The 27414-nt window shown below is 38.6% G+C and overlaps 1 protein-coding gene across 1 annotated transcript; it reads left to right on the top strand.

The window, feature by feature from the left end:
- Positions 1-1799: 1799 nt before the first annotated feature.
- LOC110880864 lies at positions 1800-27035 on the top strand. Its single transcript, XM_022129304.2, has 7 exons — positions 1800-1865; positions 3451-3578; positions 4143-5488; positions 22307-22360; positions 22462-22706; positions 22788-23347; positions 26858-27035. Exons 1-7 carry the CDS (start codon positions 1800-1802, stop codon positions 27033-27035), a joined length of 2577 nt encoding a protein of 858 aa, XP_021984996.2.
- The last annotated feature ends 379 nt before the right edge of the window (positions 27036-27414 follow it).

Raw genomic sequence — 27414 nt, forward strand, 5'->3', positions numbered from 1 at the left:
CAAACTTGTGCACTTTTTGACACTTTTAGTCCCTGCATGACGTAAAAGTTTATTTTTTGGCACCGAACACCTCTAAGCCCATACCTAAGCTATATAAAAGATAATTAGGGCATTTTTAACTCATGGTCATATTCCGGAAGGTTCGAATCATACGAATCGACATACTTTTGTAGTTTGGCGCAAATAGTCCCTTAATTGGCCAAAGTAGCGCGAAATGCCGTTTAATGATATCCAAGCCTTCCATAGCCCATAATGGGCATTTCCAAACATGAGTTTAATTATTCTACGCTTTTGATTGCTTAAATGATCACCAAAAGGCGTAGATTTAAAAGTTGACGCTTTAGGCCCCTCTAATGCGCAAACTTGCGCATTTCATTAATTAATAGCATTGAAGCCTTATTTAATTCATATTAAGCATTCTTGGGAGTATTATTAAACACCACGATGCTTCGGGTTCCCTAAAAGGTCATTCAGAGGTATAATTAAACATATTGACACTTTTAGTCCCTTATATTTACAAAGTTGCGTGTAACGTCACTTAAAGGCACAAAAGCCTTGGACGGCCAACGATTGGCATTCCTGAGAGTATATTCATATATCATGAAGTTCTCGGTTTGTTAAAAGGTCACTCAGAGGTAAGAATTAACATGTTGACGCTTTTAACCCTTTATTGCGCAAACTTTCAATTAATTACACAAACGGCTACACTTGATCAACAAGTGGCTCATTCGTGAATATAAAACCATAAAAGGTTATTCAAAAACTTATTTTAGGTACGTTAGTACTTCCAGTTCTTTCATAATTAATGTTTTTCGATTTTTTGAAAAATTAGTCCCTTAAATCCAAGGTTTGACTTTATTAGGGTTTATTACACGTGTCAACATATCATTGGACGTGCTTTTACGAGGTGTTACATGATGATAAGTACAAGTAGGGCAAGCCGGTTGAGGACCAGTGTACGCTCGCTTGGCCGGCGGTGCGTTGGTGACCGGTGCTGCTACTTGGCGGTGTTGAGGCTGCGGTTGAGCAGGGACAACTTGAAGAGGAGCGGCAGCGGTGACAGCGCAATTTTTGGTACTGTTGTTGTTGTTCTTCCTCTTGCGTCGAGATGACTTTGAAGACTGCAGAGCGGCGGCGGTTTCAGCGGTTGCGGCAGTGGTAGTTTGATGTAGATTCTTGGAGGCCTTTTCCTAGTAACCAGACTTGACTCGCTTATCGTTGATATCAGCGGCGAGTAGATAAGTTTCCTCAATCGTTGTCGTCTTTGCAGCTTGAACGAAATCATCCACGCAATCCGGAAGAGCACGGATATACTTCTTGATGGTGATTTCAGGTGTCTTAACTTGGTCTGGGCAGATTATGCTTAGCTGCTTGAAGCGAGCAGTTAAAGCAGTATTGTCACCATCCTTCTGCTTGATATGCCAGAACTCGTCCTCTAACTTTTGGCGCTCGTGGGGAGGACAAAACTCTTGCATCATAACGTCCTTCAACTCATCCCACGTCAAACCGTAAGCTGCATCATTTCCGTGTTTGTTTCTCTCGGCCATCCACCAATCTAGAGCTCGGGATTGGAAGACGCCAGTGGCGTTGAGGGTGCAGAGATTATCAGGACAGCCACTCTGGCACAGGGTGACCTCGATCGAATCAAGCCATTGGAACATGGTCGTAGGTCCATCTTCGCCGGTAAATTATTTCGGGCCGCAGGCTTTGAACTATTTGAAGCTAAAAGCAGCTTTTGGCGAATCAGTCCGGGACTCTTCAGAAGACTTACTGGAATTTTCATTCAGCTCACTAACAATATGGGGGATAACTTTCGCCATTTGCTTAGCAAAGAGGGCGGCGATGTGTTTGTTATCGTGATTGCGGTGAGCTGTTCTAGAAGAGCGCGTTCCAGATGAAGACATTGTCTGCAACAGATATCGCCATAGGATTCGGACGCTATATAATCGAATCTCTCCTCACAACGTACTTAATACTACTAAAGCTCAGGAACACATTGATCATACAATCACATAAGCACAAAATCACATAAGCATATAATCACAGAACACATAAGCACGTAGGGGCACGTAAGCACGTAAAGCACAGAAGCACAAGAGGCAATCAGAATATATCATTCAAGTCCGCGCGCGTTCGAGAACAGCGATTGCGATTAGCGAGTACACAGCGAGTAACATAGCATGCGTTTATCCACCAGTAGTAACGATTTGTTAGCGACTTGAGATAGATGTGCAGTGCGAGTCATGTGTGTCGATCAAAGCGAGAGCGAAAAGCGAATAAATTACCAAAATCGAAACACATAAACAGATAAGATCACATGATCACATAAAATCCACATAAAAGCGACGGATATCAGAGTCAGCAGTTGCGGGCTTAGAATCGAAAACACATAGATCAGTGGTTGTGAGCTTGAAATCGAGGATAGATTGTCTAAAGCTTGATAGACTTCGACTACCCAAAGTGATTCGACTATTCACAACGACTTTTAGTACACACTTTGGCTTTCGGGACTGTGCTCTTGCCTGGATTTGGGCGAACGACACTCATCCTTCCAGTTGTAGCGTGACTTCAAATCGTTGGAGTCCGTCGAGACTTTGGTGAGAGTTATGTAGAAACCAAAAATAGAGTACGGAACAAGTCATCAAGGTTTGGGTTTCACCCCTGACTTAACAACTTCGTTCCTGTTTTGATAAAATAGAGAGGGAATTTGTTAAAGTACGGATTTCACTCCTGATTCAATGCAAATTCTCCTGTTTATAGATACATAATGCGGGTCGAACAGGTGATTTAGTCGAGAGTTTACGGTTTTCACACCTAATCTCGACCTAATCACTTGTTCACTTGGAAGTAGTGTGCAGTCATAGTGTAGTGTTCAGCGAGTGCAAGCGAAGATAGCAAGTAAGCTCGTACAAAACCCCTACAGGGCATTGCACAAGTCGGTCTGTTGGTACTTAAACTATAGACTAGGTTGTTTCTAAGACATCGACCCGGACTAGGTCGAGTCTTGCCTAATTCCCTATAGTTATAGCTCTGATACTAATTTGTCACACCCCAACCGATGGCGGAATCATCGGGGCGCGGTACTAAGCGAAACAGATTGCTCAAGAGAATCCACAACAACTATTAAATTACCAATCCTTAACATTAATATCCCATACTACTAACAGATAAAGTAAAAATAGTTATTACAGATAATTGTCTCAAAAACAAGCAAACTGTTCCGACAACTCAGATTTTTATTAGATTTGTTTCTAGACTCCATCCTAGCTTGATTCCAGCAAATAACAAGCAAGCATCCTAAGCACCTGTCACATACGTTAAAATAGAGGTCAATACACATAGTGTAAATGCAGGGGCGGAACCACCAGAGGGTCAGGGGGGTCAGCCGACCCTCCGGCGAGCAAAATTTTTAGTTTACCGGAGTACTTGGTGAAATTTTTTTTTGTATAGCTGACCCTCCTGATTGTCTTGCGTAAAGCTTTAATATTAGAAGAAAAAACAGAGATCTTTAAAGATTTTCCGGTGGGCGAGCGGCGGTCCGGCGGCGGCGCACGGTGGTCTGACGGTGGCGCACGGTGGTATAGTGAACGATAACTATTTGGCAAGCTGAATGAAGAAGATGTATATTTAGTTATTGATATATTTAAATTGATAATGATGGGCTTTATGGGAAAATAAAGGCTTTATATGACAATACAAGTTCAGCCCAAAAACTAAAAACCTAATTTTTTTAATGTTGTTTTGTCTTCTCAAGAAAAAAAAACCACTTTGTCAATATGCTTCTTCTTTGAAAAGCTTTGCCTTTTGAGTTTTCAAGACTTGAAGTGAACAAGTCAGTCATAGCCTCATAGGTCTATCACTCTACAATTTTTACCATGAAGTAAGTTTTATTATATTTTCCAATTATTAATTATGATTTTATTTTGTATTGCTTCAAATATTGTATGAATTCAATTGTCATAATTATTTTTGTATTTAATAGTCATCGAATGAATTAAATTGAAGTGTTATTGAATTGTTATAGTATTTTCTATTATCTTTTAACATGTCTGTAGTATATTTTTCTTATAAGTTAAATGTTAATTCTATATTTTGTTTTATGCAAATTTATCTATAATAATTTATTGTTATTTTTATCATAGGAATGCAACTATACAAAAGTATTTTACCAAAGAACCCAAACCAAGTATCCCAACTTCATCAAGTCCGTTAAACTCTAATGAACATAATAACAAAAGAAGTCGAGAGGAAGTTGAATTATCTGAAGATGAAATTGTTGGTGACCCGGCGTTACGTAAACCAATTAATGATTATCCAACTAATATACGAGAAGAAGTAAGAAGACGGTACATAGCGAAAGGTGCTTGTCAACCAAAAGGTCATGTTTTCCCTAAAACGAAAGTTTGTGGATTTATGAGAAAATTTCAAGAAACATGGTTTGACAACTTTTGTTGGTTAGAATATAGTGTATCTAAAGATGCCGCATTTTGTTTATGGTGCTATCTTTTCCCGACCGGGAATAAATTTGGGGATGATGTTTATATTAATCATGGTTTTAATAATTGGAAAAAGGCATGTGAAAACTTTCGTGATCATGAAAGGGGTCGGAATAGTAGACATAATCATGCAAGAGTTCAATTCGAGTCATTCAAAGATCAAAGACATAATGTAAACTATATGATGCCTAGACGTTGTAAGCAAGATGAGATTGATTATCGTATTCGATTAACCGCTGTTGTTGATGTGATTCGATTCCTTTTACAACAAGGTTTGGCTTTTCGCGGGCATGATGAGGCTGCAAGTTCTAATAGTCGAGGTAATTTTCTTGAACTTGTCAAGTGGTATTGTGAGCATAATGATGAAGTAAATAAGGTGTTTAACTCGAACGCTCCTAGAAATAATCAGTTGACTTCGCCTAAAATCCGAAAGGAAATTGTTAATGCTTGTGCTATGGAAGTAAGAAAGATTATCGTGAATGAGGTTAAAGGTAGGTTCTTTTCTCTTTTGATTGACGAGTCTCGTGATTGTTCTATAAAAGAGCAAATGGCAGTGGTTTTGAGATACGTTGATGATGGTGGGGAAGTTATCGAACGGTTTATCAGGGTAATGCATGTTATTGACACTTGTGCATCATCTTTAAAAAGTGCTATCGATAATTTCTTTGCAAAACATGGTCTGACAATGTCTAGAGTTAGAGGTCAAGGTTATGACGGAGCTTCCAATACGCGTGGTGAGCTAAATGGATTGAAACAAAAAATCTTACATGAAAATAAGTACGCATTTTATATTCATTGTTTTGCTCACCAGTTGCAGTTAGTCGTTGTAACTACGTCATCTGAATATGCATCTGTGAGTAATTTTTTTGATTACCTTGGAAGGATTGTGAATATTATTGGAGCTTCATGTAAAAGGAAAGATGCTATCCGTCAAAAACAGTATGATGATTTCGTGAAACGTATAGAAATGGGTGAAATTTGTACAGGAAAAGGTAAAAACCAAGAAACGAGCTTAGCTCGAGCCGGCGACACTCGTTGGGGTTCTCATCTTAAGACAATACATCGAATTTTAGACATGTGGAAACCGGTGAGAGAAGTGCTTATTGCTGTCACGGCCCTCGGCCTCGGTTTGACCCGGTCTAGAGCCGCGAGGCAGGAAATCCCGTGGTATTTCTTTAAGTGACAGCGGAAGTCTTTTTAAGCAGGATCGTTTAATATTAAAACTGCTCGTTTATATATAATATAGGGATAAATCCCATAATTTACAATGAGGTGATTTCACTGGGAAATCTTTATTTCGCAAAACATGTTTCTTTATTTATTTACACTGAGCCACTTTTCTAAGCTTGTAGTGCTCCACGGCACTTTTTCTTTGCTCATAACAGATCACCTGAAACATGTATGAAAAAGGTTTTGTCAGCAGGGAAATACTGAGTGAATCATTCAGTTTACTAAAATGACTCATTTGTTATAATTTACAGTATTAAGAGAGATTACAATGTTTCTGATATCAAACCAACTACCCACAGTATTTGTCACTCGACTCATTTCGGTGACTGTGGTCATATCCCCCATTGGCTGCCCCAATGGTGACGAATATCACTAATTAGGTTCGCCCACCTAACGTGATAACAACAGTAGTAATGTGCACAATACCCCACATACCGGCTGTAATTTGGTGATTACATAAACTTAATCACTGTAATTATAACTTTGGAAAAATACTTTGGAGTATTGTAAAACAGTTGATAAAAAGAGAATGACTCACATTGCAGATTTAACGAGCAGAGTATAAGCCTACTGATTAGCCGTGATTAACCTAATTTAAATAACAATGCACACACACAAACGGGTTAGTAACTAATACAGCATTTACGACAATTCACGAGATTAAACCCTCACAACGATATACAAGTGCAATACTTTAACAATTCAGCGGATTCACAACGAATGACAGAGTATAGTCCGAGTTCGAACAGCACTCAAACATTCAAGTCGAAATCACAATGAATAACAAAGTATAAGCTCAATTCGAGCAACACTCAAGCAATCGTTGGATTGTTATAATCGATCGGACGTTGAATCGTAATAGCGATCGAGTTATTACCCTGATTGCGGCAGCGATTCGTGATCGGTGTGTGTTTTAGTAGTATACAGAGTATAACTCCGTGTGTATTTCGACATTTAACGTCGTTTTTGTGCCCAGATTCAAGTGCCAATGCCCTCTATTTATACCCAGATTTTGACCCCCCTCGCGTGACGCGAGGGGTACCCCTATAGGCGTCGCGTGACGCGAGGGGTCACCCTACTCCATAGGTTAGCCCTTCGTGCATGTAGGCTGGCTGAGTTGACAGTTTTATAAAATTCAATTTCGACAACAAGTTATTTAGATAACCGTTGGCTAGGGTTTATCCCCCCCTGAGTTTTAGGGGCCCTGATCCTGATTCTGATGATTCTGAAAATTTTAGGGTTTATGCAGAATTACTTGGGTTTCTTAATTAGGGTTTTCTTAAGAGACAATTAACATACTAAGTGTTGGTTTTAGTGAGAGTTGTTACATCCTTCCCACCTTAAGAAAAATCTCGTCCTCGAGATTTACTGGAATAGATGAGGATATTTCCGCTTCATTTCTGATTCCAGCTCCCAAGTGTATTCTGGTCCTCTTTTTGAATCCCATTTGACTTTGACTAGCACTAGTCGCTTGTGTTTGAGAAACTTGACTTTCTTGTCTTCTATTTGCAGTGGTTTCTCTACGAATTTTAACTTTTCATTTATCTCTACATCTTGAAGAGGTACTACCAGGGATTCGTCTGATAAACATTTCTTGAGATTGGATACATGAAATACATCATGTACTCCAGCTAGTTCTTCTGGTAGTTGTAAGCGATAAGCAACTGGTCCTATTCGTTGGATTACTGGGAATGGTCCTACGTATCTTGGACTCAGCTTTCCTTTCTTACCGAATCGTACTACTCCTTTCCAGGGAGAAACTTTCAAAAGTACCTTGTCTCCGACTTGAAATTCTAATGGCTTGCGGCGATTGTCTGCATAGCTCTTCTGGCGATCTCTAGCAGTCTTCAGTCTTTCCTTGATTTGAGTTATCTTGTCTGTGGTTTCTTGTACAATTTCTGGACCTGATAATTGACTTTCTCCTATTTCTGCCCAACAAACTGGGGTTCTGCACTTACGTCCATACAGTGCTTCGAATGGAGTAGCTGCGATGCTTGAATGATAACTATTGTTATAGGAGAATTCAATTAAGGGTAAGTGGTTATCCCAATTACCACCAAAATCAATTACACATGCTCGGAACATGTCCTCTAAGGTTTGTATCGTCCTTTCATTTTGTCCGTCTGTTGAGGATGATATGCAGTACTTAAATTGAGTCGGGTTCCCATTGCTTCCTGGAAACTAGTCTAGAAATGGGAAGTGAAACGACTATCCCTATCTGATACAATGGAGAGTGGGACTCCATGTAAAGATACTACTTTATCTACATATAATTTAGCTAATCTTTCCATGCTAAAGGTTTCCTTCATTGGGAGAAAATGAGCTGATTTGGTTAATCGATCCACAATTACCCAAATCGCATTATTACCTTTTCTGGTTTTGGGTAACTTAGTAACAAAATCTATTGTTATGAGTTCCCATTTCCATACAGGCATTTCCAACTGTTGTAGTAATCCTGAAGGTTTCTGGTGTTCGGCTTTAACTTGTGCACAAGTAAGACACTTCGATACATAACTAGCTATATCCTTTTTCATTCCTATCCACCAGAAATTGTTTCTTAAATCTTGGTACATCTTATTGTTTCCTGGATGTACGGAATACCTAGATTTATGAGCTTCTTCTAAAATCTTATTTCTTGATTCTCCTTGCTTAGGTACCCAAATTCGTTTCTTGTGGAATCTCCAAATTCCTTCATTTCCTTGCTCTAGTTCCTTTTTATAACCTTTCATTCCTTCAGCATCGTCCTTGATTGCTGTTTCTTGAACTTTCTTTAATTGTTCCATTAAATCTACTTGTAGATTTAATCTAAGAGCACGGACTCGCTTTTGCTTTTCATGATACTTACGACTTAAGGCATCTGCGACTACATTCGCCTTTCCTTCGTGATATTGAATATCACAGTCGTAATCGCTTAGGATTTCCATCCATCTTCTTTGCCTCATATTTAACTCTTTTTGCCCAAATATGTACTTTAAACTTTTATGATCTGTATAAACAGTAAACTTACTTCCATACAGATAATGTCTCCAGATTTTAAGGGCAAAAATTATGGCTCCTAATTCTAAGTCATGAGTTGTATAACTTTCCTCGTGCTTTTTCAACTGCCGGGAGGCATACGCAATTACCTTCTTGCGTTGCATCAACACACATCCGAATCCTAATTTTGAAGCATCACAATATACCTCAAAATCTTCTGTTCCTTCGGGCAATGCTAAAATTGGAGCATTCGTCAATTGGTGCTTTAAAATCTTAAAAGCTTCTTCTTGTCTATGTCCCCATTCAAACTTAGCGGCTTTACAGGTCAACTTAGTCAAAGGTACAGCTATCTTAGAGAAATCCTTAATAAATCGTCTGTAGTATCCAGCTAAGCCTAGAAAACTTCTAATTTCCATAGCTGTTTGCGGGACCTTCCATTTGGTGATTGCTTCTATTTTAGCAGGATCTACTGAATTCCTTCATGATTTACCATGTGACCTAAAAATTGTACTTCTTGCAGCCAGAATTCACACTTCGAGAATTTAGCGTAAAGCTTTTCCTTTCTTAACAAAGTTAAGAGTGCATGCAGGTGCTTACAACGTTCTTCCTGACTTTTGGAATAAATAAGTATATCGTCGATGAATACGATTACAAATTTATCCAAGTATGGTTTACAGATTCGATTCATCATGTCCATAAATGCTGCTGGGGCATTTGTTAGTCCAAAGGGCATGACTGTAAACTCATAATGGCCATACCTAGTTCTGAAAGCAGTTTTAGGTATGTCTTCTTCTTGTACTTTCAGCTGGTGATATCCGGAGCGCAAGTCTATCTTAGAAAAATACCTAGCGCCTTGAAGTTGATCAAAAAGATCGTCAATCCTAGGTAATGGGTACCGATTCTTAATTGTAACCTTATTTAGTTCCCTATAATCGATACACATTCTCATCGATCCATCTTTCTTTTTCACAAACAACACTGGTGCTCCCCAAGGGGATGAACTAGGTTGTATAAATCCTTTGCTTAGTAATTCATCTAACTGTTTCTTCAATTCTAGCATTTCGGTGGGTGCTAATCGATAAGGTGCCTTGGCTATCGGTGTAGTACCCGGAATTAGATGAATTCTAAACTCTACTTCTCTATCAGGTGGTATTCCAGGTAATTCTTCCGGAAAGACGTCTGAGTATTCTGAGACTATAGGGATGTCCTGGAGTTCCTTACTTTTAGTGTTAATGATTACCGAAATCATATACACCATTTCTTGTTTTCGTGAATAACTAGCCAACTTCATTACTGAAATGAATTTCAGTGGCTTTCGAGGTCTATCTCCTGTAATTAAAATTACCTCTCCTGTGGGGGTACAGATTTCTACATAATTCTTATCACACAGGATCCGAGCATGATTGGCTACCAACCAATCCATTCCTAATACCACATCGAATCCGGCTAATTTCATAGGTAACAGGTTATCAGAAAATTTATGGCCTAAAAGTTCTATCTTTCCTTCCTGCAATACCTTATTTATGTTAACAGAACTTCCATCTGCCGTTTCGACTGTAAAAATCTGCCTAAGGGTGGTTAAGGGTAAATTAAGAGCTTGGCAGAATGAAGTATTGATAAAACTTTGGTTTGCACCAGAGTCAAATAATACTTTTGCATAAACATCGTGAATCAAAAACGTACCAGCTATGACGTCAGGAATTAGTTCGGCTTCCTGAGTAGTCAATTGAAATGCTCGGGCATTCTTCTTTGTTGTTCCATCAGCTGGTTTGCCTTTATTGTCTGCGGTTTTAATTAATTTAGGACATTCTGTTTTGTAATGTCCTGTTTCTCCACAGTTATAGCAGACTATGGTTTTCTTTTTGCAATGTTCTTCATGATGTCCTGCCATTTTGCAGAAGTTGCAGGTTATATTGCATCTTCCAAAATGATTCTTTCTGCAATTTCTGCAAAAAGGCGGGTTTGTAGATTGTCTCATTCCTTTCTTCTTGAACCTATTATTATTATTATTACCCACACGAAATCCTTGGGTAATCTTTTGAGCCAATTCTTTCTTTCGATCTTCTTCTCTTGTGCGCACCAGTTCATCAGTTAGGGTATTAGCTAACTCTACAGCATCGTCAATAGTACGAGGTCTCGCAGCTTTAACGATGTTACGGATTTCACTAATTAGTCCCCAAATATAACGAGAAATGAGTACCGGTACTGGCGAAGCTAGAGTTGGTACCACTCTAGCATATTCAAAGAATGTCGAGGTATAACCGCGACACTCTACACCTACCATATAATGGCTTAGGAACTTATTTGCCATTTGTTCCTTTTCATATTCAGGACAATATTTTCTTTCTACAAGATTCTTAAAATCTTCCCAGTTCATAGCATAGGCCATCCTTCTTCCTTTTGCTTGTAATACCGTGTTCCACCACTCTAGCGCCCCTTCTTTGAACAAATTTGATGCATACATAACCTGATCTTCTTCGGCACACTTACTTATTGCAATTACTGCTTCGGTTTTCTCTAACCAACGCAGTATTGCAGTTGCTCCTTCGTTGCCTGCAAATTCAGCAAGTTTGCAAGCAAGAAATTCTTTGAAAGTGCAACCAGGCGTTGCAGTTTTCAATTTCTTAAGAAGTGGAGTCTGTCGTGGATTATTATCGTCATGATTGCCGCCTCCATTTACACTATGACTAAAATTGTCTTCCTGAGTACGTTTACTAGGAATGATTTGTTGCGGTTCAACAGGTTTCTGAGCAGCAGCCATGATTGCAGGAATAGCATTAGCTATACCTTGAGTGATGATATTTTCAATATCTTGTCTAGTCATATATTGGTTTTCCTGATTCTGTTCAGATTGATTCCCTGCATTAACTGGTTTATTACTAGCGTTTTCCATCTGATAATTATTATAGATATAACTATTAGTATCAAATGATTGTGAATAAAACAATGGCAAGTAATCACATAAATCTTTTCACAACATACATATATATAGCCAAAATTGTCGATGTTTCGACTTCTATTTTGTTTTATAGATTATATAGGAATCCATACACACTGTTTATCTTACAATGTTTTATTTCCCCTTTTACAGAGTTAGATTTTTACTATTACTATTATGATACAGACATACTTCCTATCCCACCATCCTTTGGTCAACTGGCAGTTTTTAGTAGCGACGCTCCCTCTCGTCGTACTTCCAGGAGATTTGTTCTCCCATTTCCCGGATCCTATTCCCTGTACCTATCAGCTCTTCACCGAACTGACGAAGTTCGGCTAAGTTTTCGTTGCTCATTGGAGGAATGGGGATAGGTTCTGGATCAAACTGTGGGAGGAAGGAATAAGGACTGTTGATCATATTTTGGAATTGCCAGTCATTCGTCCACCATTCTTCCATTTGGCCTAAAGGTCGAGTGTGGATTAGTGGGTCTGGAATAGCTGGTTCCAGATTTATAGGAAGTTGGTTTTGGGCCGGGTAAGGATATAGATTATTATGGATAGGGCTAATGACATCACAATTTGCCAGTAGACGGTCTATTTCGTCTTGAAAGGTGATTTCTTCAGGTTGCCTAGAGCTCTCTCCAATTTCTATTCCTTTTTGTTTAAAATCTTTCGTGATTTCTATTTCTGCTGGCTTAGAACTTTCTCCGGTTTCGATTCCTTTTCCTTTGTCTATAGGGTTTTCTACTTTGGGGAGTTTCCTAGTGGCTGGCTTTCTTCTGCGCACTTTCCTCCATCCTACATATCTTCTTCTCTTTTTAGGTTTTGCTTTTTCCAGCGGTGGAGCTTGGAATTCCAGAGGTTCCTCTATGTCAGCAATATAACCAGTAAAGTCGTGGGAGACTTCTATTGGTACTGGATATAGGTTGAGATTCTGAAATGCTTCCGATATCTCATTCATGCTGGATAGCATATATGCAAAATGCACAAAAATGCTAAGTTAAAACTTTGGAACAAAGTTTTATAAATAAACATTAAAGTTTCATTGCATACTAATTTGTACAAAAGACAACAGGAAAAAGAACACACTAGAATTTATTTATTTACTGGGTAGGAATTTTCTACTAGACAAGGCTTATTGATAGTTTAGAGGTTTGCATTCTCTGCTACGGTAGCTAGCATATAAAGATTTGCCCATTTTTCATCTAATTTGTCTTCCCAAGGTAGACTATTGCCTAATTCCTGAATTTCTGGATTAAACCTCACTTTCTTGAGTTGGGGTTTCTTTATTTTCTCCTGTCCCTTCCTAAGAATCGAATTTCTTTTATCTGGGGTGAGAGGATTTTCATAATTTGCCTTACGGACAAAAATCCCTTCTTCCAGATCTGCTGGGCGTTTTGAGGAAGAGGTTCCTTTTTCTGTGGGTGCAGTATCTAATTGTGGTAGATAGCAGAAAGCTTTTGTTTACCCATACTGTAACAATTAATCAATTAATAAAACACAGATTCACAAAATGGCAATTAGAATCCCTAAGTATCTTTCAATTTCTTTAATAGGCTAAAATCAATAGTAAGCTTAAATCAGTGGCTCTGATACCACCTTTTCCTGTCACGGCCCTCGGCCCTGATTTGACCCGGTCTAGAGCCGCGAGGCAGGAAATCCCGTGGTATTTGTTTAATTGACAGCGGAAGTCTTTTTAAGCAGGATCGTTTAATATTAAAACTGCTCGTTTATATATAATATAGGGATAAATCCCATAATTTACAATGAGGTGATTTCACTGGGAAATCTTTATTTCGCAAAACATGTTTCTTTATTTATTTACACTGAGCCACTTTTCTAAGCTTGTAGTGCTCCATGGCACTTTTTCTTTGCTCACAACAGATCACCTGAAACATGTTTGAAAAAGGTTTTGTCAGCAGGGAAATACTGAGTGAATCATTCAGTTTACTAAAACGACTCATTTGTTATAATTTACAGTATTAAGAGAGATTACAATGTTTCTGATATCAAACCAACTACCCACAGTATTTGTCACTCGACTCATTTCGGTGACTGTGGTCATATCCCCCATTGGCTGCCCCAATGGTGACGAATATCACTAATTAGGTTCGCCCACCTAACGTGATAACAACAGTAGTAATTTGCACAATACCCCACATACCGGCTGTAATTTGGTGATTACATAAACTTAATCACTGTAATTATAACTTTGGAAAACTATTTTGGAGTATTGTAAAACAGTTGAAAAAAAAGAGAATGGCTCACATTGCAGATTTAACGAGCAGAGTATAAGCCTACTGATTAGCCGTGATTAACCTAATTTAAATAACAATGCACACACACAAATGGGTTAGTAACTAATACAGCATTTACGACAATTCACGAGATTAAACCCTCACAACGATATACAAGTGCAATACTTTAACAATTCAGCGGATTCACAACGAATGGCAGAGTATAGTCCGAGTTCGAACAGCACTCAAACATTCAAGTCGAAATCACAATGAATAACAAAGTATAAGCTCAATTCGAGCAGCACTCAAGCAATCGTTGGATAGTTATAATCGATCGGACGTTGAATCGTAATAGCGATCGAGTTATTACCCTGATTGCAGCAGCGATTCGTGATCGGTGTGTGTTTTAGTAGTATACAGAGTATAACTCCGTGTGTATTTCGACTTTTAACGTCGTTTTTGTGCCCAGATTCAAGTGCCAATGCCCTCTATTTATACCCAAATTTTGACCCCCCTCGCGTGATGCGAGGGGTACCCCTATAGGCGTCGCGTGACGCGAGGGGTCACCCTACTCCATAGGGTAGCCCTTCGTGCATGTAGGCTGGCTGAGTCGACAGTTTTATAAAATTCAATTTCGATAACAAGTTATTTAGATAACCGTTGGCTAGGGTTTATCCCCCCCTGAGTTTTAGGGGCCCTGATCCTGATTCTGATGATTCTGAAAATTTTAGGGTGTTAGGATCTGGGGCCGTCATGATTGTTTGCATGAAACGATTAATCAGAACATATGAAATGATATAAGTGCAGCGGAAATAAGTAGCAAACTTTGTAAACACAATCAAAGGAAAGTATAGATTGATAAACAATTGCTTTTCATTGAGTCAAAAGATTTACATAAAAGCAAAAGATTACAATGCAAGCTTACAATCTAAACTCCCCCTCAGCCTGATACACCAGAGCTGGTTGCACAAGATGAAAGGATTGAATTGAGGAGAAGAACTCACTCAAAACGATCAAGTATAACAATACAGAATACTGTCACATTTATAGGCAAACCAAACTACTGATGAGCTTCAGCTGACGTCACCATGATAGTGACATCTAACGACCTAACAAACTATAAACACTGTTCTATACAAACTACTAACATGTAACATCTGATAAGTAGTAAAAAGCAAAACTAAGGAAAACTACTGCTTCACGTTCCACTGTTGTAGCCTGAGCACAGATGTTGAATCTTCAGTGCATTCTTCAAAGGTGATCAGTCTTTGAGAGAGCAGTGCTTGAGTCTTCAGCAGTACTTAGGAAACAGCAGTAGATAGAGCATCAGTGTTTGTCTTCAGCAGTCGTTGGATAATCATCAGAGTTTGGTTTATCAGTTGTTGTAGTTGAGCAGCACTTAAGATCCATCAGCTGTTAGATAACCACTGTCAAGGGGAGAGCATAGGATAAACTGCTGCTTATTGATGGTCCACTGATGAGATCCGGTTTTGGCTTTACATTATCTGTTCCTCTGTTAGGGTTCAATCCCAACAATCTCCCCCTGGAACAGATAATGCCAAAACCCTTCCTTATTTAGGACCTTTATTACTCATCAAGAGTGCCTTAGCTTTTTCCTTAAATTCAGCTTCAAATTCTTTGGCACTCTGGTTATCTTCATCCCTGCATAGTGAGAGCTCAAGGAGATCCTACAAATCTTCAACACTAAGGCCTAGTGCTTCTTTCCTTGATATGTGCTTCACCTCACCATTGGATCTGAGTAAAGTCAATACGTGGGTCTTTTGATCAGACTTCCACTTTAGTATTTTTGAATCCAATGGGTTTCTTGGGAGAGATTTATTATCAGATGAGTTGAGGGATGATGGCCTTGAAAACACATGCAAACTCTCAGACATTCTTTTGAAAGCTTCTTCAATGACTTTGTTTGCTGCAGCTATGTCTTCTGCAGTTTCTTGTCCAGTAAGCTCTTGTTTTTCTTTTTCTATCATGCCTGTTGCAGTGTTTGGGACTGCAGTACTGTTTAATACCTTCTTAAAAAGGTTTTGAATTCTTGCTGAGCTATCTTCTTTTAGACCCATTTTCATGATGGTGTCTTTGAGATACTCTGCTTCCTTTTCTTTGACCTCCTTGTCAGACAGCTGTTTACCTTCTTCTTGGTTTGTCACAAGAGTAGGGTTGTCTGCTGATTTTAGCATTGTTTTGAGGCTTTCAATTTGTTGTTCCAGCTTCACCATTTGTTCTTTCTTCTTCCTTTTCTTTAGCCTCTCATAGGCTTCATCAGTTTGCTGCCTAGACCATTTTGATATGGCTTCAGCAGTGTCCACCTTAGCATCCACTAGCTCCTTTTTCTTTCCTTTATATTTAGCAGTGAGGTCAGCAATGAGCGTTTTGTACTTACTCCAATTTGGAGCATTCTTTTTCTTTGAAGGATCATTTTTGGTTCTTTGGATCCTTTCAGCCTCATGCTTTAAAGCTACTAAAGGCCATTCTTTAAACTGTTGTTCTTCAACAGGATAGAACTTTTCTTTCATGATGAAGGCTAGAAGTTGTTCTCTCAACTTCTTCTTTTGATCAGCCTTTTCTTTGTCTAGCTCTTTTGCAAATCCTTCTATCAGCTTAACCTTTGCAAGGTAGAACTCCAGTCTATTAGCAACGCCTTCTTCGCTTAGCCTTTCATTTTCACTGTCAACCTTAGCTTTAACTTTAGCTTGCCTAGCCTTTATCTTGAGATAATCATTTATATCTTCTGGAGCTATATAGCCTATGAGTGAGGAGAATTTTCTTTTTGAGGGATCTGTTTCTGTATAAAACTGCCTCATCTCATTTTTGATGGCTTCAAGCTCCAATGGATACTTTTCAGCATTCGGGTCATGTATCCCTTCATCGGCAGTGATTGGCTTTCTTTTTATGCTAAAGAGCTTTTGTTGAGATATAGGAAAGGATAGAGCAGTGGTGGATGATTGACTAACAACTATTGAAACAACTGGTGTCTCAACTGCTGTTGTCATCACAACTACTGATGTATCAGCAGATGTCTTCTGCTTTTGAGCAGGGGTTATTGTGGCAGTTGTTTGGGTGGTGATTAGTGGTTGACTAGCAGTAGTTGAAACAACTTGTGTTTCAACCGCTGTTGCCATTACAACAGATGTTGTAACATCTGTTGTCTTCTGCCTTTTAGCAGGGGGTGATGATGGTTTGGTGGTTTTTGATTTTGATGGTGGTTTTTATGTTATGGACATAGGTGGTGGTGGTGGAACAGTAGTTGTGGTGATTTGTGTTGAGGTGGTGTGTGTTGGAGGTGTGTGTGTTGATGAGATGGCAGTTGTTTGGCTACAGACAGTAGCTTTTGTAACTGCTGTTGTATCAGCTGTTTGAGTTGAAGTTTTTGAGGTTTTGGGTTTTTCTGGTTCAATGTACAGCCCATCTTCTATACCTTTCTTTTTCAGCTTGTGTTTCTCCCCCTTTTTGGCATTATCTGCCAGGGGTGTATCCATGAAGAAGATGGCAGATGGAACTTTCTCACTCTGAGCAGTCTTTTGTATGCTAGCTTTTATAGCCTTGATGTCTGCTTGAGTGTCTTTGAACCTTGATTCCACCATGTTGGTCAGCATTTGTACTTGAAGAGCATGCTTTTTATCAGCCATTTGTTGCTGTTGTTCAAGCATGGGCTAGAAGATATTCCAAAGCTCATTTGCAGCAAATGCTTGTGGAGCGGGTGCTTGAGCAGGAGGGGCAGATGATTGGGCTTTTTGAGCTTCTAACAGCTGCTGCACCATATCTTTTATCTCTGCAACTGAAGATTCCAAATTTTCAACTCTGGCCGTCAATTCGTTGTATTTTGAATCATCACCTGAATTAATAGGATCATCTGAATCCCCACCAGCAGTGGTTGTATCAATGTGTGACTTAGGAACTGTGGCCCAAAAGTCATCCATTGATGCCCCTTTTTCTTGGTACTGGGGACTTCTTTCTTCAGCACTCGATAATCCTTTGATGTTACCAGCAGTTAAAGATAACTCACTGGTGGTTACCGATGTTGCCATGGAAGAAATTGCCTTCAAGGGAGTCTTAGTAATGTAACAACTGTCCAACTGAAGATCTGTTGATCCATCAGTTGTAGTTGCTGCTCCACTTGAACTACCACCGAGAGTTACTTGTAACTCAGGGGGTGTAACCTCCTCAGCTGTTGCTGGGTTAGCAGAGGCATGAGCGTCAGACCCAGTCACTTGTGGAGGTATACTCTCAGTAATAGGTGATAAAGAGGAACTGGTTTGTGTCTGTGCCATATCAACTGCATGCAACATGGGTATTATTGATTGTGGCAATATGATTGGTGAGGGTATGGGTGTTGAAAGAGACATGTCCTTGGGATTAGGACTGTGGAAGATGGATCCGAGTGGATACAAAGCTTCATAATTTGGTGTCCCTGTGCTTACAACCTGATCCTTTTGTGAGGATGCAGGAGGAGTTTTAGGTTGAGGTTGAGATCTTTCTTCCATCTGCTGTGAGGAAGTAGCAGCAGTGGTTTTGTGTGACTTTTGTGTTACTGGCATTGACTCTGGGATCTCATCTTCCAGAGTTGCCTTTGGTGTGGGTTTGGTGGGTTTTCTGGATAAATTTCTTTTTGTCTTTTTGGTGGCAGGTGTGGGTTTCAAAGCAGTGGGTGTGCTACTTTGATCACCTGGAGTAGTGGGCTCAGCAGTGGTTGCTTGAGGATCAGTAGCAGTTTCTAAAACCTGCTCAACCTCCTTTGTTTTTAATTTTATTGGTGCCATCATTCTTGAAAAAGTTTCAATTGTTAAATAGTTTATTTTGAATGAGACACCTTGTTTGGGCAATTCTGCATCTTTCTCTACAAATTTTTGTTCAAAATAGTAGCTTAGAAATCTTGGAAAGAGCAGAAATGCTTTATTATCAACGTTCTTTACCAAATCATCAAATATTTCCTGGGAGTAGTTATAGTTTTTATCATTTAAAATAGCATACCCCAGGCATTGGATTTTTGTTGGTATCTCATTAAAAGACGTTGTTTTATTAGATACACACATGAGCAGTGTGTGGAATAAAAATCTGGGTGCAGAAGGGAAGTAACCCTTTTGTAGGGTATCCCTATTTGGTTGTTCTGCATAGCCCCTGTTCATGAAATCCTTTACCAACTCGTCTTTAGTAAATGAGGTTTTTCCTTTCAAATCATCGAGTTTAAAGGTTTCAGAAATGGATTTTGGTGAGATTTGTACCTTCTTACCCTGTATCGAGGAGTTGATGGCGGCGATGATATCTCCTTGTTTTTCAAGGGTGGCATTTTTCCAGAACTCTCTCTGGGTATCAAGGTAAATAGGAGCGTCTGCTGTTATCAAAGTTTTGTACTTTGATGCAGAAAGGATGTCAAGGATGGAGTCGAAGGTGTGGTTATCGGTAGGTTTTGTGAGTATACCTACATAGTTGTGTGGAGCTTTGTAGCGAATCTCCGGTGTTTCAGCGGCCATTTGAGTGGCATCTGCTGTTGTGGAGGAAGATGATGGTTTTGATTTTGTTTTCGATTTTGGTTTCGTCATTTTTGATGAAGAAGATCGAAGAAGATTTTTTGGAGTTATGAGAGGGAAACTGCTTTGTGAAGAGAATGTTTGGAATTCAATTCGACAGTGTAATCCTCTGTTTGGGTTTAATCAGGGTTTTATTTAGGGAAAAGTGATTGCTGATGTGGCAGCGGTTATTTTGATCTGAAGGCTAAAAACTGACCATATGTCAAACATCTGATGAAATAGAAAATGATGGAGGACAGTTGTTTTGACAACTACTGATGGATCAAGTATCAGTAGTTACAACGGTAATAAAATGAAACAGTGGATGTATCAGTGGATGGAGCAAAGATTTTAAACATCAATGTTTTGGAGAACAGAGGTTGACACTTAGCAGTGGACAGATTTTAGTGAGTAGATGTTGAGGCACAACAGCACTTTAGGAACAACAGTGGTAGAAAATAAAATTGTTCCAACAACTGATAGTGCAGCAGTATTTCAACTTTTGACAAACAATGTTAGCATCTGCTTGTTTAGATGTAGAACTTGATTTTGCTTTGTGAAGGCACAGTATCTTATCTAACATCTGTTGAGCATTTGAGATGCTATTCTTAACAAAATACATTTTAGATGTAAATTATCAAGATTAAATTGCCAGCAGTTATCTACATGGAATTTTGTTCAAGATTTTGCCAAATGTCTATTATTTTAGACAATGGTTTAGCATCCCAGATGATGAAGACATTTCTACTAGAGCTGCTCATTTTGTGTCTAATTACTGGAACTAGAACATGAGTATCTCAGTAGTCTAAGTCAATTTGCAATCAATTTATGATCAGTGAAAACCTAACTTGAGCTTAACATGATCTTGATATGTGTTGCCATTTCCTTTTGACCAGTTTTAGGGATAGTAATTACACACAAAAATAAGGTAATTACATCCAGACCAAAGATGAACTTTTACTATATAAGAAAAATGAGTAAAAGATCATAATATATTTTACAAAAAAAAAAAATAAAATACATCTGGTTTTTATTTTAGAGGAAAACACCTTAACAAAAAATCAAAGGAAGTTTTGAAAATAATCAAAAGGATCCGACAATTTTCCAGTAAATTCATGATCATATTATTCTCAAGTTATTTTGACCACTGTTTGGGTCATTTTCTTGTCAATTGATTGAAAGTTTCTTTTAAGCATAATCACTGGAGATGCCATTGCTACCAGAACAATTTCTGCATTGATGAATGCACACAGTTGCATGATGACCATTGATGACCTAACTTTAACCTCAAGAGTGTTTTATGCTTATACTCTTTTCTTTTGATTTCAAAAGTTTTGAGATAGCCACACTTTGAGATTTGCTCATTTTCCTTTTCCCGTTTTACCCTTTTTATTCATATGTTCAGAAATACTCACTAGGATAATCACATGAAGCAATGTTTTGAGAGGTCTGACCATATTCGATCATGTTTTATTACAGATCTCACATTACCTATGATTAGGACTGTTTTGACACCTTATTTTCTCAATGTGTTTTGGACAAAGTTGATTTGGTCCTTTTGAAGGTACTCAACCTGCCTTTGAGCACATGAGAGATTTTGACTAAAGTTTTATTTCCCTCTTTTCTATGTCTGCAGTATACTAGTGTTTTAAATGAACACAAGTTCTGCTATACTGAGGTACATACTTTAGTTTTTATTGAAAACATCACAAATATCGAAACAACAATTGAAATCAATTTTGAAAACATCGAATGATCCCATAGTTTATCAGATATTTTACAGATCTGAAAACTATGAGTGACATATGCATGAAAACACTTGTTGTGTGAGATTTGTGTGTCATATGACATCTTGGTTGATTTACAGAGTTTTTGAATAACCATTTTGACCATGATTCACTCGTTACTCTGTTTTTCAACTGAATACAACCAATCCTTTAGTATCAATAACTTTTGAGCTGAACTGTTATGTCAAATTGATTGTTAGATCGAATTTGACTGTCCAAGCTCTGATACCAATTGTTAGGATCTGGGGCCGTCATGATTGTGTTTGTTTGCATGAAAGGATTAATCAGAACATATGAAATGATATAAGTGCAACAGAAATAAGTAGCAAACTTTGTAAACACAATCAAAGGAAAATATAGATTGATAAACAATCGCTTTTCATTGAGTCAAAAGATTTACATAAAAGCAAAAGATTACAATGCAAGCTTACAATCCAAACTCCCCCTCAGCCTGATACACCAGAGCTGGTTGCACAAGATGAAAGGATTGAATTGAGGAGAAGAACTCACTCAAAACGATCAAGTATAACAGTACAGAATACTGTCATATTTATAGGCAAACCAAACTACTGATGAGCTTCAGCTGACGTCACCATGATAGTGACATCTAACGACCTAACAAACTATAAACACTGTTCTATACAAACTACTGACATGTAACATCTGATAAGTAGTAAAAAGCAAAACTAAGGAAAACTACTGCTTCACGTTCCACTGTTGTAGCCTGAGCACAGATGTTGAATCTTCAGTGCATTCTTCAAAGGTGATCAGTCTTTGGGAGAGCAGTGCTTGAGTCTTCAACAGTACTTAGGAAATAGCAGTAGATAGAGCATCAGTGTTTGTCTTCAGCAGTCGTCGGATAATCATCAGAGTTTGGTTTATCAGTTGTTGTAGTTGAGCAGCACTTAAGATCCATCAGTTGTTAGATAACCACTGTCAAGGGGAGAGCATAGGATAAACTGCTGCTTATTGATGGTCCACTGATGAGATCCGGTTTTGGCTTTACATTATCTGTCCCTCTGTTAGGGTTCAATCCCAACATAGGGTTTATGCAGAATTACTTGGGTTTCTTAATTAGGGTTTTCTTAAGAGACAATTAACATACTAAGTATTGGTTTTAGTGAGAGTTGTTACAATTGCTTTGTCTAGAGAGGGCCCTGATGGAAAAACTCGAGGTAATGCACTTAGTTTGGCTAAAAAATGGAAAGTTTTGAATTTGTATTTGTTGGTCATTTGATGTTGAACTTATTAAGAATGACAAATGATCTGTCACAAGCCCTACAGTTAAAGAATCAAAATATTGGCAATGCTGTTCAATTGATTAAAGATGTTAAAAATGATATAAAGAAATATAGGGATGATGGCTGGGAGGAACTTATGGAAGAAGTTAGTTCATTTTGTTTTCAAAATGAAATTCACATGCCTAATATGGAAGATGTCATTCCCGGCCGAGTCAGACGAACTATTGATGATGAGCCACAAACAAATCTCCATCGTTTTCGTGCTGATATTTTCTACCAGGTATATTATTTTTATAAATTTTCGATAAAATATTTTACTTATTTTTATATTAAAATTCTACATTTTCTTTACATGATTTAGGTTGTTGATCTACTTTTTAATGAGATGAATGAACGATTTACTAAGTCAAACTCAGAGTTGCTTATGTGTATAGCTTGCCTTGATCCTAGAGATTTATTTCAAAGTTTTGATCGTGAGAGGTTATTACGACTTGCGGAATTATATTCGGAAGATTTTTGTGGCTCTGATCTAGGACAACTAAAGATACAACTTGGCCGATACATTTCAAATGTGAAAAGTAATGAAGCTTTTTCTAATCTGCGCGATATTGGAGAACTTGCAAAGAAGATGGTTGAGATGAAATATCACATTACATATGAATTGGTATATCGACTAATTGAGTTGGCTTTGGTCTTGCCTATTGCAACAGCTATCGTTGAAAGATCTTTCTCTGCGATGAAGTATATTAAGAATAATTTACGCAACAAGATGGATGATGATTATCTTACAGATTCGTTGGTTTGTTATGTTGAGAAAGATATTTTTGCAAAGGTTGAAAATGAAGCAATTTTACAACGATTTCAAGCTATGGGGCCTCGAAGATTACAATTACCCGTTGATAGATCGGTTGGTAAAAAAAAGTGATTGATGTACTTCAATGAATGTAAAACACTTTTATATTTTATTTGAATAACGGAAATTTTAAAAATACGCCTATTAGAAAATTTGTGAACAATTCTATTTCGACCCCCAACCAAAAAGTTCTAGTTCCGCTACTGTGTAAATGTGAGCATACAAGTTTGATAGATATAATAGAGTTCGAAATCGTTTACGCATAACCAGCATGTAACATGTATAAAGTGAAAGCAAGTAGGTTATCGACAGAGAAATATGCACAGACGTGACTGCGAGTTGTAGAATGCGCAACACATATCCCCACTGGGACACGTGAAGTAAAGCCCTTAACCACCCCTGTCCTAGGTGCTGAGTCCAAACTATAGTACTATCGTTGCTAAGGTGTCAGGCAACAATCACTGTGTTAACATAACATACAAGCATTCATCGAATAACACGTAGCATGAATTGACGGTTAGCGTATAAATAGTGTTTGCGTTGCGTGTCGATTGTGATTTAGAATAAGTAACGTATGTAACACCCAAAAGTGCGTAAAGCAAAAAGGGATCGAGTATACTCACAGATCGTGCTTAACAAATAAACACTCTCTTGGATTGAAGGGAACGCTAAGAGAGATTAGCCTGAATAATTAACGATAGCGTAAGCGAAGAATGACGCGTAAAACGGTGCAAAGTGTCAAAGTGTCGGATGGTAACCCGATCGGATGGCAATCCGATCGGTTGACCACTCGATCGGATGTCAATCCGTTCGGATAGTCATCCGATCGGATGGCCATTCGATTGGATTGACATCTGTTTGGTAAGGGTGTGTTTGCGTATGATGGCATTGAAGTTTTCGTTGTAGCATTTTGAAAATAGAGAAGTATCTCTACCTTTTAGGTCGTTCGATCGGACGGCGGCTCGATCGGATGACGATCCGTTTGGCGAGGTATTTCTCAGAGAACAAGTTCACAACAGGATTTTCATCCAATCAGATGGTCTGCCGATCGGGTGGCAATCCGTTAGAACTGATCATGCTTTGGAGGTTATAAAAATGTTAAGTGTGGAGGTCCAAGTGCAATCCGATCCGATTGCGGTTCGATCGGATGGCAATCCGATCGGACGGCAATCAGTCCCGCGACCTGATTGTGTTGCTAACTTGAAAATTTGTTAAGTTTTGCGGTTTGTTCGAGACGATATTACAACGTGCTAAACAACAGAAACCCCATCAAAACCCAAGTGATCCGATCGAACAGGAATCACCCTAGTCCGATTAGTCAACTGTTCGAGACGGTGGTTCATGCTTAACCCGAAATCGGTCGTCTCTTAGATAGAAATCAGATCTTGAACCAACACATCACTACAAAAGAGTAGAAGATCAAAACAAGCTCCGATTCTATCGATTTTGAGTGCATTGAGTGTAAAAGAGTTGAAAGAAAGTGGGAAAACCATCTTTCAATCCTTTTAACCATGGAAATATTTAGATCTATATGAGAATCGTGTGGAAATCTTCCAGATCTAAGTTGTTCTTGGTGGAATGAAGTCAAAACATGAAGTTCATAAGAACTCCATGATGACATCACCCTAGAACACCTCAAAACCCTTGATTTCACAGTTAAAAGTTAAGATTCAAAGGTGAAAAAGATGAGGAAGTGTGTGTAGATCATAGAAGTACAAGATTTAGGTTGAAAACTTACAAGAATAGCGAGAAATCGAGAGAAATGAGTGCTTGAGCGAGCTGGTCGAGTGAGAGAGCTGTCACATCACAAATGATGTGACAGGAGGGTATTTATAGGGTTTCCAAAAGAGGAAAGTGCAAATGGATCAGATTAGCCACCGATCGAATGGCAACTCAATCATGGTGTCCGGCGTGTTGAGTTTTGTCGTTTCGATTTGCGTGTTGAGCGTTGCGTTGCGATGCGTTTCGAGTGAGCGATGCGATAGTTTGATAATACCCACACAAATACTATATCTAACATACAATCACTATAAATAACTTGCGTTTAGCGTATGCGATTCAAGTGCGATAGAGTTGCCATTGCGTTTCGATTAATCACCATTAACGTAAACATAATTTAAACATGCACAAGTAACACATAAATAGCACACACACGTAACACAATATCCAGAACGCATAATTCGAGTTGCGAATGCGATTGCGATGCGATAAGCGATAAAGCGATAAAACATGCGATAAATATCGATTAAACCCCGATTATTCACAGATACTCCACATAATACAACTAAAGCAAATAAAATAAAGGATTCGATTACAAGTCAAAGAAGTCAAAGCAGTAGTTAAGCAAGGAGTGACAGATCGCAATTAGCAATCTTTTCTTCCTTCGACTTCAATCTGGACTTTGACTTTCGAAACACGGGGTGTTACAATGTAAACTTGCCAACAATTCAATTTTAGGTTCTTATCAATGTGATTCATTCATTATTATTAACCGACGTTTCATTCAAGCATTTTGTCATACACCTTGTGGGCATGAATTTAAAGCTTTTCTTTTTCTTAGGTTTATGGACTTCATAAACCCAATTTCATATCATTATGAACGTACTATCATAAAAATTAAATCTCTTATACAACCATGTCTATCAAAAGCATCATATCAAGCTAGTACACGTAACAATTTGGCCTCTTTCGTGTTAAAAATAAAAAAAATCTACTTACTCATTCAAACACATAAACCCTAACACTTTAATTGTGCTATTTTTTTTTCCAAATTTAGCAAACATGGTGATTTTAAACACATACTTGTCATAAATGTTGGAATTTGGGTGTGTGTGAATGGTAGTCTCATATGGTAAAACACTTGTCCCACATTGGTGTGGAGACAAAGAAAAAGGGTATTTATAAGGTAAAACATTTACCTAACCAATATCACTTTATGACATGTTTTACCACAAGTCCCTCGCGCGTGCGCGCAGGGGGGGTGAAAAAAATGGAACCGGATTTAGTTGAACTCGTGTGCGCCCGCGCGTCCTGCGGACACGAATGCAACTCCGAAAACCCGGACCCGCGCGAGGCGAGTTTTTTGCACTCAAGACTGTAACCGTTTTTTAATGAGTTTTAAAACTGAAATTAAGATGATTATTCGCATTGATGATGATCATTATTTGGTCTTCGGTTTTGAATATCAGTTTCGAAACTGACTCAATGATGACCATTATTCAGTTTTAATTCATGCATTAATGGGTCAGATTTCGGTTATAGTTTAATGACTATAAAACCAGATGTAAGCTGCTCAGTTTGAGACACACCAGATATCATCTCTTCTCTCGATCTCTCTACAGCATTCTCCTTTTCTTTTCAGGCAAGTGTTCAAGTCCGGCAGTGCGTTGTTGCTGCTTCCAACCGGCGTACCCTGGGAACAGACGACGAATCTATTTAAGGGAATTGTGTCAAACACAAGCCCGGTTCTCGTTAACTATTTCTGTTTCATATTATTTTGCAGTTCTTATCAGTACCAGTTTTCCAACAAACTTAAACAGATCCGTTTACTAATTGTTTCTGCATTATTTTCTTTTCAGAATGGCATCCCAACCGATGACTACTGCTGCTTCTGCTACTTCTGCTATCATGACCAGTGTTCTTTCTGCGGTCATGACTTCCGCTGTTACTGTCAGTACCGGTCTAGTGACACCACTGCCTAATGCAGTGTCGCATGCTGAGAAACCAGAGAAATTCAGTGGTCTGAATTTCAAATAGTGGCAGCAAAAGATGTTCTTTTATCTGACCACGTTGAATCTGGCAAGGTTCTTGACTGAACCAAAACCCCATGTTGATGAAGGGGATATGAATGCTCAAACTGTGAGCGCGATGCATGCTTGGAATCATTCGGATTTCCTGTGCCGCAATTTTATTTTGAATGGTTTGGTGGACACATTGTATAATGTGTATTGCAAAGCCAAGACTGCCAAAGAATTGTGGGAGTCTTTGGATCGCAAATACAAAACAGAAGATGCGGGCACTAAGAAATTCGTGGTGGCAAAGTTCTTGGACTTTAAAATGATAGACTCAAAAACTGTCATGAGCCAAGTCCAAGAATTGCAGGTTATCCTTCATGATATTCATGCGGAAGGAATGA

This window comes from Helianthus annuus, chromosome 10 (assembly GCF_002127325.2).
Source record: "Helianthus annuus cultivar XRQ/B chromosome 10, HanXRQr2.0-SUNRISE, whole genome shotgun sequence".
Lineage (NCBI taxonomy): Eukaryota > Viridiplantae > Streptophyta > Magnoliopsida > Asterales > Asteraceae > Helianthus > Helianthus annuus.

Excerpts from the sequence above, each read along its gene's own strand:
- LOC110880864 (XM_022129304.2), top strand. The coding sequence starts at position 1,800 with ATGGGGGATAACTTTCGCCATTTGCTTAGCAAAGAGGGCGGCGATGTG. Across the intron at positions 22,707-22,787 it reads GTGCTGATATTTTCTACCAG|GTTGTTGATCTACTTTTTAA; the intron begins GTATATTATTTT and ends TACATGATTTAG. Across the intron at positions 23,348-26,857 it reads AGATCGGTTGGTAAAAAAAA|AATGGCATCCCAACCGATGA; the intron begins GTGATTGATGTA and ends TTTTCTTTTCAG.